General features: G+C 45.1%; 1 protein-coding gene across 1 annotated transcript in view; it reads right to left on the bottom strand.

Annotated features, from left to right (window-relative positions):
• Positions 1-2743: 2743 nt before the first annotated feature.
• Positions 2744-14727, bottom strand: part of LOC138365884 (beta-1,4-galactosyltransferase 4-like) — a 95552-nt gene continuing 83568 nt past the window's right edge. Inside the window, exon 6 of the mRNA XM_069326586.1 lies at positions 2744-2822. Within this exon, the coding sequence (XP_069182687.1) occupies positions 2744-2822 (79 nt within the window). The remainder of the gene's footprint in view (positions 2823-14727) is intronic.

The raw sequence follows: 14727 nt of genomic DNA, 5'->3' as shown, positions 1-14727 counted from the left end.
TAAGAATATATATATATATATATATATATATATATATATTTATATATATATATATATATATATATATATATATATATATAAATATATATATATATATATATATATTCTTATACGATGGAGTTGGAGACCATATACGATGCTTTTATTGTGGTGGTGGACTTGTCAACTTCACACCTTCAGACGACCCCTGGACTCTCCACGCCCTGTACTACCCACGCTGTGTATACTTAAACTGGAAGAAAGATCGTGCCTTCATTAAAAATGCGGTTCCTTTCTCACCTCCTCAACCGACAGTGGCAGTTGATGAAACATTGATAAATGCGCTCCTGCACGGTCTCGATTATTACAATGGACTCGCCGCTACTGTAGGATTTCCTTACATCGCCCTGCGAGGTGCACTAAGAGAATACCTCAAGATTAAAAAGGATGTATTACCTCTCCTTAGCAAATCTAACTGTGTAGAGGTTATGTTGTGGTTTTTAGATGGCGTGGGTGAAAGTGAGGACACAGGTGCAGTAACTGAATCTCCCTTAGAAGTATTATCATCCCAAGGTGTTATTTTCCCCCGCCCAGTTCCCCCAGTAGTGGAGGTAGATGAAGGAGAGGAAGAGAATGCAGTGCACAGTGCAGCTAGGTTTTATTGTAAGGTATGTTTCACTCAAGAAATAAACACGGTTCTCATTCCGTGTAGGCATATGGTCGTATGTTTGGATTGTGTAACACGATGTGATAAATGTCCTGTATGTCGTGGAGATATAGTACATCTACTTCTTCCAATCATCTCTTAACAAAAACAAATCCAAAGTTGTTTCTTTTATATTATCCTTATGTATTATTATTATTATTATTATTATTATTATTATTATTATTATTATTATTAAGGGTGAGGGAGTTGGAGGTGTGTGGTAAGGAGGCACCCTCGTGAACGGGGGTATATAGTTCACCCTTGACCTGTCAGGGCAAACACTCCGTCACCAACCCACCCAGCCACCAATCCAAGATGACCGCACGTGCCTCTGGTGCCTCCAACGGTGTGGCCTCTCCTCACTCAGAGGGGGATGAGCGCTTAGGACAGGCTATTGCAATAATACGAGGTACGTTTCCCTTAAGTTGAGTCATATTGTGCTAAGATGCTTGTTGATGTTGTTTGCTAATGTTGATGTAAGAAATAATAACAATAATGTGAAGAGTGTGTGTGTGTGTGTGTGTGTGTGTGTGTGTGTGTGTTATGCTAGTAATGTAAACTTTTTTTTAGATTATCTGGAGAAAGCTGGCAGCAGCAGCAGCAGCAGCAGCAGTGGCCCCACCAGATCCACCTCTGGTGGCAACATCTATATATTCTTGGGAACCACCCACATACACACGAACACGGGGGAAGTGTCTGTGTCCTCTCCCCCTACTCCAGTCGACTACGGTGTCAACCTCCCCTCACACACTGGTGATGCCAACCGTAGCGATCAGGTCGCGACAGGTGTCGCCACACGCCCCGCGCGAGTGTGTCTCCCTACACACCCCACTACTGCCCCGGTTGGTGGAGATTGTGGTGATAGAAGTAGTAGTAACACCATCCCTCATTGTGTACCAACCACTCCTACTGCTGATCAGAGGGGTGGTGAGGTATTATATTTTATGAACACCGTTGAAGAGGTGTTGTCCCCCAGCCTTTTAACTGGGGGGTGTGGAGTAAGTAGTGACCCTACTACTAGTAGTACTACAAGGGATAATAGGACTGAAGAAGAAGAAGTAGTAGTGAGAATGAGTGAGGATATTTCACAGAGTGGTGAGTATCCAGATCTCTTGACTATGAGCGGAGGTCTTGATGATTCGGTGTTTGCCGGTATTTCACTCTCAGAGGATAACCCCGCTACTCAAACCGAAAATGATCTGAATGTAGAAGCTTTACTGGGCGAGCGTATAATGCTTACAGACAGTCAGCAACGTGGATTGCTGACTGACGTTGATGTGAATCTTTTCTTCAACCCCCAACTTAGCGCACTCCAAGGTATGTCTACCAACCTTGACCCCGAACCCAGCGCTCGTCTCTCCTCCTCCACATCCCACAACTCTAAACTAAGTTCACACAAAGCCACATCTCGGGCTAGACCTCGTGATGAGTGTAGCACTATGTCTCAGACTGTGATAATAAGTAGTGATGATGAAAACTTTACCCCTCTACGAAGGATTCGAGTTGGAGACGATCTTAATAGATCCCGCTATATTGACACCACCACCAGTGATAGCGAGTGTGATAGTGAGGTTGAGCGTGAAATAATCGCACCTCCCCCACCCAAACGACAGATTAAACGAAAGGATGTTCGTCTAACTATAGAAAAAAAATCCAGCAAAAATCTAAAATCTAAGTCTAAAGCCAGCAAAAACTTTTTGAAACTCCGCTGATAACTGCATTAAGCTGAGTGATATGTCTCTGTCTGTCTGATAGTTAATATGTTTTGTTTTTACCATGATAAATATGTAAGTGTCTACCAGTCATTGAATAAAACGTAATAAGAGAAAGATTAACTTTCACCTATGTCTGTCTGTCTGTCTGTGTCTGTCTGTCTGTCTGACAGTTATTATGTTTTTTTTTTTTTACCAAGATAAATATGTAAGTGTCTACCAGTCATTGAATAAAACGTGATAAGAGAAAGATTAACTTTTTTTCACCTATTATGTTAACACGAGTCTCTGTTTTTTCTGTTGGATCGAACGATTACTAATGGTTGATGATGCGTGTAAACTCACGCTATGGATGGTGTTTACTCTGATAAACAGTTAGGCTGGAGAGGGCTTGAACGGATATAATTATGCTCGATGATCTAAGACTGAGGAAATGGAGCTTGGTTAATGTCCAGATTAATTTTACTACGTTAGAAATAAGGCGATCTTAAATCTCAGGGTGATTTAGATGGAAAATAAAGAACTTGTACAAAAATGAACTAAGCTGAAACTTGTTAACTGAACCGGTTTTATTTACTATGACTGAAAATGTAGTTGGTGTTCAAATCTCAGGGGAATTGGACTGATAGTAATAAATTTACAGGAGACAACTAAGTTGGGGGACGAGAGCTAGAGCTCAGTAACTGACTTGATCTTATTTACTAACTTTGAAGTAAGTCTGCTTTAAATTTCAGGGAAAATTGGTCTGTTACTAGCGATCTTGTACAAATGAACTAAGCTGGGGACAAGAGCTAGAGTTTTATAATTGTTTACATCATATTTACTATGCAATACAGAGGGTAAAAATTTCAGGGGAATTGATAGGATATTTACAAAGATACGAGAGAGAACTAAGGTGGGGACGACAGCTGGAGCTCGTTAACTGTTTTGATCTTATTTACGGTGTCTGAAATACAGAGGGTAAAAATTACAGTGAAATTGATGGGTTATTTACAAATATACGAGAGAGAACTAAGTTGGGGGACGAGAGCTAGTGCTCAGTAACTGACTTGATCTTATTTACTAACTTTGAAGTATGTCTGCTTTAAATTTCAGGGAAAATTGATCTGTTACTAACGATCTTGTACAAATGAACTAAGCTGGGGACAAGAGCTAGAGTTTGATAATTGTTTACATCATATTTACTATGAAATACAGAGGGTAAAAATATCAGGGGAATTGATAGGATATTTACAAAGATACGAGAGAGAACTAAGGTGGGGACGAGAGCTGGAGCTCGTTAACTGTTTTGATCTTATTTACGTTGTCTGAAATACAGAGGGTAAAAATTACAGTGAAATTGATGGGTTATTTACAAATATACGAGAGAGAACTAAGTTGGGGGACGAGAGCTAGAGCTCAGTAACTGACTTGATCTTATTTACTAACTTTGAAGTATGTCTGCTTTAAATTTCGGGGAAAATTGATCTGTTACTAACGATCTTGTACAAATGAACTAAGCTGGGGACAAGAGCTAGAGTTTGATAATTGTTTGGATTTACTAAACTAAGTCTGAAATTATTTTTTAATTTTAGAGGGATTGGACTGTTCGTATTCATTATACGACAGGGGACTAAGGCAGGATAGGAGCTGAAGCTCGATACCAAATTATTGTATTTTAATATGTTTGAAATAGCTGTGTTTTAAATCTCGAAGAAAATCATTGGATACTAGAGAAGATGTATTAGTAAAAACTAGTCCCTGGCTTTGTTTATATATGTAAAACTGAAATAGTTTTAATGAAAAGGAACTATGAATGAACAATATGAAGGAGAGACAGAGACATAGACAGAGAGAGAGAGAGAGAGAGAGAGACAGAGACAGAGAGAGACAGAGACAGAGAGAGAGAGAGAGAGAGAGAGAGAGATAGAGAGAGACAGAGACAGAGACAGAGACAGAGACAGAGACAGACAGAGAGAGAGACAGAGACAGACAGAGAGAGAGAGTGAGAAAGAGAGAGAGAGAGAGAGAGAGAGAGAGAGAGAGAGAGAGAGAGAGAGAGAGAGAGAGAGAGAGAGAGAGAGAGAGAGAGAGAGAGAGAGAGAGACGGAGACAGAGACAGAGACAGAGACAGATAGAGAGAGTCGCGGACCCTGGCGAAACGCATTGGTAATGGGTGCCCCACCACTTCCGGGGTGTCTGAGGAGAAATACCCGAGCTTCTTGGAAAGTCGTTCAGTCGGGCTCCAACCTGCGACCCTACGCTTACCCCTCCGCAGACATTGAAAAACGCTTAAAGTAATGGTACACAGTCCTCCTGCAGGAGTCTTCGCCCCCATCCTCGCACACTTAGCACTTCCTGTAGGGAGAGTTAAATGGTTTGTCTAACCGCATAATGGCCTGCTGCAGTCTCACAACGAGAGTGGCTTCACTCTTTCATGACCCGAACACACAGAAAAAAGCCAGGTGCAGTCCCGGGTCTTTTCCATGCATTTCTTACAACCCACTTAAGGGCTTCCTGTAGGGGGAAGTTAATGGTTTTGTCTAACCGCATAATGACCAGAGCACTCTCACGACGACGAGGGGAAGCCCCCCACTCACCATTCCCTCAATCCATCCATCCCATACCCTCCCATACCTCAAACAACATAACAGACTGTGATGACTCACAATCATCAAATTATTATCCCCACACAGGATTAAGTCTATGCTAAACACACATACATATTCATTTACTCCACCACTTACTCTCTCACACAACAAGAACTCCAATCTTTCCTGACCACTTACCACAACCCCCGAGGACTAGACCCGCGCGCGCGCGCTCCAATTACCTCCGACACGCGCCAAACTTCCGGGAAATTCCCCCAAACCCGTGAGGACTAGACACCCGCGCGCCACCTGTCAGGTGGCACTCACCTGAGTGCCACCTGGCAGGTGCAGCGCGCGGTTCTAGTCCTCAACTTCACTACTCACTACCACATACTAACAAGACAAGACCAAACACACAACACTACCACATACTAACAAGACAAAAATAAACACAGACCACTACCACATACTAACAAGACCAAACACAGACCACTACCACATACTAACAAGACCAAACACAGACCACTACCACATACTAACAAGACCAAACACAGACCACTAACACATACTAACAAGACCAAACACAGACCACTAACACATACTAACAAGACTGAACACAAACCACTACCACATACTAACAAGACAAGACCAAACACAAACCACTACCACATACTAACAAGACAAGACCAAACACAAACCACTACCACATACTAACAAGACCAAACACAGACCACTACCACATACTAACAAGACCAAACACAGACCACTACCACATACTAACAAGACCAAACACAGACCACTAACACATACTAACAAGACCAAACACAAACCACTACCACATACTAACAAGACAAGACCAAACACAAACCACTACCACATACTAACAAGACAAGACCAAACACAGACCACTACCACATACTAACAAGACCAAACACAGACCACTAACACATGTGGAAAGTTCCCTTTATCATGGTAATATTATTATCTAAGTAATGTATTATTCATATCAAATCTATATCTCATCAAATCTATATCTCATCATCGGATTCATTATTTATTAATCATATCTACTTTATCTACATCAGCATCCTTCATGACCATTGGCCAAGTACACCATTGGGATTAATGCCTATATAATATTGTTGACATGATCACAAGAATCTAGAAGCTTCCATATAAACAAAAACATTATTGGAACTAAATTATCAGCTTCCAATGACGTGTTTTCAAAATCCACAATAAAGAACAAATTTTACTTTCCATTACTATTATTTATCACTAAATCCACGTGGGAATTGTCTTGTTATATAACCTTATCACAATAATCAGTCTAAATAATGAAAATAATAAGTCTATAAACACTGCCGGCACCTTGACTGATGCCACGGGCAGAGGCCAGTGGGACAGAAGCGCCAAGGGGAGTACCTATTCGTCTCTTGTTGAAATCGGAGCGGCATGCAAGTGTGCAGTGTTGATAACATTTCAACGGACATTAAAAAACGAATTACATATCTAATCTCCAGTGTTAACTCTCTATATACCAGGGAACCTAGTGATCAATAATCTGATCAGCAATTTGATCTTTAGAACTCTTATCAAGCGGCGTGAGGCCAGCTCATGTAGCCAGAGTCTCATAATATTTTCTCCAATATAAACCTGATCCTACCAAGCAGCGTCCCTACAAGACGCTGTCCCACAGCAAACGCTGCCAGGGACACAACCAGCATCAAGGCTGCCAGGGACAACCAACATCAAGGCTGCCAGGGACACAACCAGCATCAAGGCTGCCAGGGACAACCAACATCAAGGCTGCCAGGGACACAACCAACATCAAGGCTGCCAGGGACACAACCAACATCAAGGCTGCCAGGGACACAACCAACATCAAGGCTGCCAGGGACACAACCAACATCAAGGCTGCCAGGGACACAACCAACATCAAGGCTGCCAGGGACACAACCAACATCAAGCCTGCCAGGGACAACCAACATCAAGGCTGCCAGGGACACAACCAACATCAAGGCTGCCAGGAACACAACCAACATCAAGGCTGCCAAATCCCTATCAAAAATATTAAGTCTGTTGTCAGCACGAGAGACATCATCTGGCTACTATCAGATAGACTCCAGTTCTCAATTCCGGATAAGTTATTAATTGTTTTAGAGTGTAAATTTGCCAATTAACATGTTTTATAACATTAATATATCCATATGTAAATTGAGAGTCGTTAGGCAGCGAGGTAATGCCTCATCATCTAGTAACTTGTGCCTTAATCTTCTTAGTGAATGAATCTCTTTTATTGCTGAATATTCATATAATCAGAATACCCATATCCATTAATCTTAATTTATCAAGTTAGTTTATTTTATTGCATTTAATAATTTTTTTTATGCATATTTCCACATACCTTATCTCTGAGTAATTATACCCCGTTTGCAGCAGGACAGATATTCCTCGGACTAGGTTAGAATGTTTATGTGGTTCAGGTCCTAGATGGACGGAAAAATTGAAAATATAAAAACGGAAACCACGTGCAAAACTCAGTCAAATCATAACATAAAACGAAAAGGCAATGTACAGGATTTGGGTGTACTCATGTCCGAAGGCCTTACCTTTAAAGAACACAATAAAGTAGCCGTCACAACTGCAAGAAAAATGATAGGTTGGATAACAAGAACTTTTCACACTAGAGACACTATACCGATGATGATACTTTTCAAAACGCTTGTGATCTCTAGAGTGGAGTACTGCTGCACATTGAGAGCCCCTTTCAAAGCTGGAGAAATTGCTGACCTGGAGAGCGTGCAGAGATCCTTTGCTGCTAGAATCCACTCAGTAAAACATCTAAACTTCTGGGATCAACTAAAGAGTACTGTATTCTTTAGTTTTAGTTCAACAATATTCTCTTGAGCGCACTCTCTTTCTCCTTTCCCTTCCCCTTCTTCCCTCATTCGCCTTTCCTTCTCTTGTTCCCCCTCCCCTCCCCTGTTGACCATATCCGGTCATAAACTCAAGTGAAGGCAAGGGACTTTGTCTGGCAGTCTCAGGCCATATATCATCTTTTTCCAATCCTCACACTTCCTTCCCAATTCCCCCCCCCCCACCCCTTCCAATCGTTAACCTCTTCCCCCTGCCATCGCCATAACCGTTGATAAATTTGAGGAGTCATTCACTCAGTGCCATAAACAATTAAGGCTCAAATTTCATTAGGTGGCTGGGGAGGGGCCATATACTTCAAGTTGGTTTCCGGTATGTAGCGTGGGAACAATTCAGAAGTCTACGGGAATAAAATATAACTTTCATGGCAGGCCTCTACCCAAGTCAGGGAGGCTTTTAGTGGACGGAGCCAGTCAGGGTATTTGATTGACCTAGAATAAGACTTTAAATCCATTGGATTGAGTCTTGAGAGGCAGGGCTTATTGGGCCTAGGAAAGCTTAGAGTGGGAGGAGCTGTTCCCACTGAGAGAGTTTATGAAAATATTAAAATTCAGTGTCTTGGGCAGAACTTGGAGAAAGGTCCCTTCAGGACCTGGGGCAGCCATCAACATCCTTTGGCCAATTTTCCACTTTTAAAGTAAAGTAAGTAAGTAAGTATCAGAGGACGGCACCAAACCGGGAAGGCTATGTAGCACCATCAAACGTGCGGGATAATCAGAGGGCGCTACATCACCAAGGATGCCAATACGAGAACAGAAACGCACGAGGCGAATGATATCAAAAGTATCCGAGTCACCAAGAATACTATCGAGAGACAAGCGTCCGCGGGGGACTGTCGGAAAACAAGACACACGCTTGTCCCGGAAGTCAGGACATTCAACAAGAATATGCACGACCGTAAGAGGGACACCGCAATTAGGACTATAAGGAGCAGGGCGACGCTCCATCAAGTGACCACGAGTTAAGCGAGTATGGCCAATCCACAACCTCGCCAGAGCCGTTTCCCATCGCCGGTTACGGTGGTAGAAGGACGACCACGAGGACACAACTTTTAAGAGCATGTAGTTTGTTACCAGTAACAGACGACCAACAAGCCTGCCAACGGGTAAGGATGGAGAAATGGATATCCGGGTAAAAGTCGGAATAAGGAATACCTTTACGAGAGATGGGACAAGAGCTGACAGTTTCCCTGGCGGCAGCATCTGCACGCTCATTTAAAGAGACACCAATATGGCTGGGAACCCAACAAAATTCAACCGACTTAAATTTACTGTGAACAAGAAACAGCCAATGCTGGATCTCGACAACCACTGGATGAACCGGATTAAAGGACCCAAGGGCCATGAAGGCACTACGAGAGTCAGCAACAATTACAAAGGAAGATTGACAACGAAAAAGCAGGAGACGAATAGCATAGAGAATACCATAAAGCTCCGCTGTGAAGATGCTAGTCTCCGGAGGTAAGTGACACACATAAGTGCAATCATGAAAAACAACAGAGTAGCCAACAACGTCCGCAGACTTAGACCCTTCGGTGAAGACGGAAACGGAGCGGGAGTGAGAAGAAAAGTGCTCTAGGAAAAGGCATTTTAGAACCGTAGGAGGGGTAAAAGCTTTAGTGATGCAGGTCAAGGATGTACTAAACTGCGGAAGGGGAACTCTCCACGGGGGCAAAGAAGGAACAACACGAGGAGAAATATTAGAAATACGAACGGAAAGAGAATCCTGTAAGTGAGATAACCGGACAGAAAGAGGGAGGTGGTGAAGAGGAACAGGATCCGCAGAAGGGGAAAATGTTAAAGCACGACAGAGGCGAGAGAAAGGATGTTGCAAGAACCTCGCAAGATAGCGAAGACAATAGCGATCATGGTGGTCCTGGAGAGATAGGAAGCCAGTGCCAACATACAAGCTGAGGACAGGAGTCGAACAAAAGGCACCAGAACTGAGTCGCAACCCAGTATGGTGCAAAGCTTGAAGACGGCGAAGAGTAGAAGGAGAAGCAGACGAGTAAGCAGGGCAACCATAATCGAGCTTAGACAGGACGAGAAAGTAATGTAAAGCGAGGAGAGTGCGCCTATCCGCTCCCCCAATAAGTATGGGACAATACCCAAAAGAGGGTAAGGGCCTTGGAGCACTCAACACGGAGGTAAGAGATATGGGGAGACCAAGACAAACGAGTGTCAAAGAATGACCCCAAAAGCTTCGCGGAATCTTTGTACTCAAGGGGATGACCATAAAGTAACAAAGAGGGACGAAGAACGACCCGTTTCCGAGTAAAAGTCATGGCACAAGTCTTAGTAGAAGAGAATTTGAAGACATGATCGGTGGCCCAAGACGACACGGCAACAATCGCAAGTTGAAGCCAGCGTTGAAGGAGAGGCGAATCAACACCCTGACAGCAAAGGGCAAGATCATCGACATAAAGAGTGGAGAAGACGCCTGAAGGAAGAGAGGAAAGAAGACCGTTGAGGGCAACCAGAAAAAGAGTAGCGCTCAGAACACTACCCTAGGACACACCTTCGTATTGCTGAAAAGAGGCCGAGAGAGTGGTACCAAGCCTCACCCGGAAGGAACGACGAGAGAGGAAGCTGCGGAGAAAGAGAGGGAGATGACCACGAAGGTCAAAAGAATGAAGCTGGGATAAATTATGATACCGCCATGTAGCGTCGTAAGCCTTTTCCAGGTCAAAAATGATGGCAATAATGGAGGTCTTCGCAGCAAAAGCAGTATGAATAAAGACTTGTGAGGTTAGGGGGATACGAGGACGTCTTTCTGCAAAGGGACATGACGAGGGAAGAGAGAAGAAAGGCTGCAAAAGCAAGGTAGAGACGCAGAGAAAGGGGTGGGGATATGGGAGCCACAGGACTCAGCTCAGTTTCTCCAGGTACCTCAGAAGGGAGTGGAAATCCCCCCCACCAGCAGGCCAGCACACCCAGGGGGAATTGTAACAGAAGCCTTCCACAAACCAACCTCTCAGCCATCCCCCACCAATCACCTGTACCTCCCCAGACAGTAAAGTCCCTCTTCAGACCATGCCCCCATGTTCCCTGATACCAGACACCCCATATTTCCCCCATGCCCTTTTTCTTCCCCAACCCCTACCCCCGATCCTCACTGTTCCTGCAACCCATGCCCTTCCCTGTTTCTCCAGCCTGTACCCTTCCCAGTTTCCCCACCCCAACTCTCCTCCCTACCCTACTCCCCTCCCTCCTGGCCCCTCCTCTCCAGGCTTCCCTCCGCAACCCCTGACCTCCCTGTCAACCCACCCTAGGATAGCTCCCCCATCCCATGCCCCAACTAACCCCCAACCCCGGACCCCCTCAGCCGCATCACGTCAGACCCCCCTAGCCCCCCCTGTTCCAGATCCTCACAGCCCTCTCACACCCCAGACCCCCCAGGTCCTCCTTCCTAGGCTCACCCATCCCAGATATCCCATGTCCCCCCCAACTCCAGATGAATCAACAGAAACTGAGAATGGACAGAAGAAAATCAGCTTTAAGGTCATGTACTCGAACATAGATGGGATTACAAACAAGGCTAGTGAACTTTGGGAAACAACACAAGAAGTAAACCCAGATGTAATTGGACTCACAGAAACAAAACTCTCAGGAATCATAACGAATGCGGTGTTTCCCCAGGACTACACTGTAATAAGGAAAGAGAGGGAATCAAAGGGAGGCGGAGGAGTGGCTCTACTGATGAGAAAGGAATGGAGTTTCGAGATGGTTATTCCGGGCTGCGAAGGGTTCAGAGACTTCATAACAGGCACCATGACAATGGGAGGACCAAGAGTAGTAGTAGCAGTGATATATAACCCACCACCAAATGAAAGAAGACCCAGGCAAGAGTATGACAGAAACAACATGGCAGTTAACATTATCATGGAGAGAGCAGCCGCTGCTGCCTGTAGAAATCAATCCCATCTTCTCATAATGGGGGGACTTTAATTATGGAAGGATAGACTGGGAAACAGGGAACCACATGGAGGTGAGGAAGCATGGAGAGCGAAACTGCTGGAGGTTCAAGACATGATGGACTACATCACACAGAAGTGTAAGGAGGCAGCAGTCAAGTTCGTCCTAGTCCAAAAGGAAAAAAATGAAATGGAGATGAGAAAACCATGGTTTAATCAAAGTTGCAAGCTAGCAAAGCAGCTAAGTAAAAGGGAGTGGAGAAACTATATAAACAACAGAACACTAGAGAGCAGAGAAAGATACCAGAGCTCCAGGAATGAATACGTCAGGGTGAGAAGAGAGGTAGAGAGGCAATATGAAAATGACATAGCGAGCAAGACAAAGACTCAACCCAAACTGCTGCATAGCCACATCAGGAGGAAAACAACAGTGAAGGAACAGGTAATGAAACTGAGGATAGGGGCTGAAACATTCACTACAAACGACAAAGAAGTGTGCGAGGAACTCAATACAAAATTCCAGGAAGTCTTCACCTCAGAGCAAGGAGAAGTCCCAGATATAGGGAGGGAACATCAAGCCAGACACCACTAGAGGAGTTTGTGATTACCAGTTGGGAGGTGAGGAAGCATCTGCTAGATTTGGACGTGACAAAGGCTATAGGCCCGGATAGAATCTCACCATGGATTCTAAAGGAAGGAGCAGAATCTCTGTGCCTATCACTTTCCATGGTGTACAACAAATCGCTGGTAACAGATGAACTGCCAAAAATTTGGAAGACGGCCAATGTAGTCACTATATACAAGAAGGGTGATAGGCAGGAGGCACTGAACTACAGGCCAGTGTCTCTAACTTGCATTCCATGCAAGATGATGGAAAAGATTGTGCGAAAAAAGCTAGTGGAACATCTGGAGCAGAAGAACTTTGTAACACAACATCAGCATGGGTTCAGAGATGGCAAATCGTGCCTAACAGGATTAATTGAGTTCTATGACCAGACAACAAAAATCAGGCAAGAAAGAGAGGGCTGGGCAGACTGCATATTTCTGGACTGCCAGAAAGCTTTTCACACAGTACCACATAAGAGACTAGTGCACAAACTGGAGATGCAGGCAGGAGTGAAAGGAAAGGTACTCAACTGGATAAGAGATTACCTAAGCAACAGGACACAGCGAGTCACTGTGAGGGGTGAGGTCTCGGAGTGGCGGGGAGTCACCAGTGGAGTTCAACAGGGATCTGTCCTTGGACCTATGCTGTTTCTGATATACGTAAATGATCTCCCAGAAGGAGATACATAAGACCACACACAAAAGACCGTCCCTCACTACATAACAAGGCCACCCCCAGACCACCACCCCTCACTACGATAACAAGACCACACCCAGACCACCACCACCCCTCACTAAGACAAGACCACTCCCAGACCACCACCCCTCACTAAGATAACAAGACCACACCCAGACCACCACCACCCCTCACTAAGAGAAGACCACACCCAGACCACCACCCCTCACTAAGATAACAAGACCACACCCAGACCACCACCCCTCACTAAGATAACAAGACCACACCCAGACCACCACCCCTCACTAAGATAACAAGACCACACCCAGACCACCACCACCCCTCACTAAGATAACAAGACCACCACCCCTCACTAAGATAACAAGACCACCACCCCTCACTAAGATAACAAGACCACACCCAGACCACCACCACCCCTCACTAAGATAACAAGACCACACCCAGACCACCACCCCTCACTAAGATAACAAGACCACACCCAGACCACCACCTTTCACTAAGACAAGACCACACCCAGACCACCACCCCTCACTAAGATAACAAGACCACACCCAGACCACCACCACCCCTCACTAAGACAAGACCACACCCAGACCACCACCCCTCACTAAGATAACAAGACCGCACCCAGACCACCACCCCTCACTAAGATAACAAGACCACACCCAGACCACCACCACCCCTCACTAAGACAAGACCACTCCCAGACCACCACCCCTCACTAAGATAACAAGACCACACCCAGACCAACACCACCCCTCACTAAGACAAGACCACACCCAGACCACCACCCCTCACTAAGATAACAAGACCACACCCAGACCACCACCCCTCACTAAGATAACAAGACCACTCCCAGACCACCACCCCTCACTAAGATAACAAGACCACACCCAGACCACCACCACCCCTCACTAAGATAACAAGACCACACCCAGACCACCACCACCCCTCACTAAGATAACAAGACCACACCCAGACCACCACCCCTCACTAAGATAACAAGACCACACCCAGACCACCACCCCTCACTAAGATAACAAGACCACACCCAGACCACCATCACCCCTCACTAGGATAACAAGACCACACCCAGACCACCACCACCCTTCACTAAGATAACAAGACCACACCCAAACCATCACCACCCCTCACTAAGATAACAAGACCACACCCAGACCATCACCACCCCTCACTAAGACGACAAGACCACACCCAGACCACCACCACCCCTCACTAAGATAACAAGACCACACCCAGACCACCACCCTTCACTAAGATAACAAGACCACAACCAGACCACCACCCTTCACTAAGATAACAAGACCACACCCAGACCACCACCCCTCACTAAGATAACAAGACCACACCCAGACCATCACCACCCCTCACTAAGACGACAAGACCACACCCAGACCACCACCACCCTTCACTAAGATAACAAGACCACACCCAAACCATCACCACCCCTCACTAAGATAACAAGACCACACCCAGACCATCACCACCCCTCACTAAGACGACAAGACCACACCCAGACCACCACCACCCTTCACTAAGATAACAAGACCACACCCAAACCATCACCACCCCTCACTAAGATAACA

Source organism: Procambarus clarkii, chromosome 2 (genome assembly GCF_040958095.1).
Source record: "Procambarus clarkii isolate CNS0578487 chromosome 2, FALCON_Pclarkii_2.0, whole genome shotgun sequence".
Lineage (NCBI taxonomy): Eukaryota > Metazoa > Arthropoda > Malacostraca > Decapoda > Cambaridae > Procambarus > Procambarus clarkii.
Note: the sequence above shows the minus strand (reverse complement) of the source record. Positions and strands in the feature narration are given on the sequence as shown.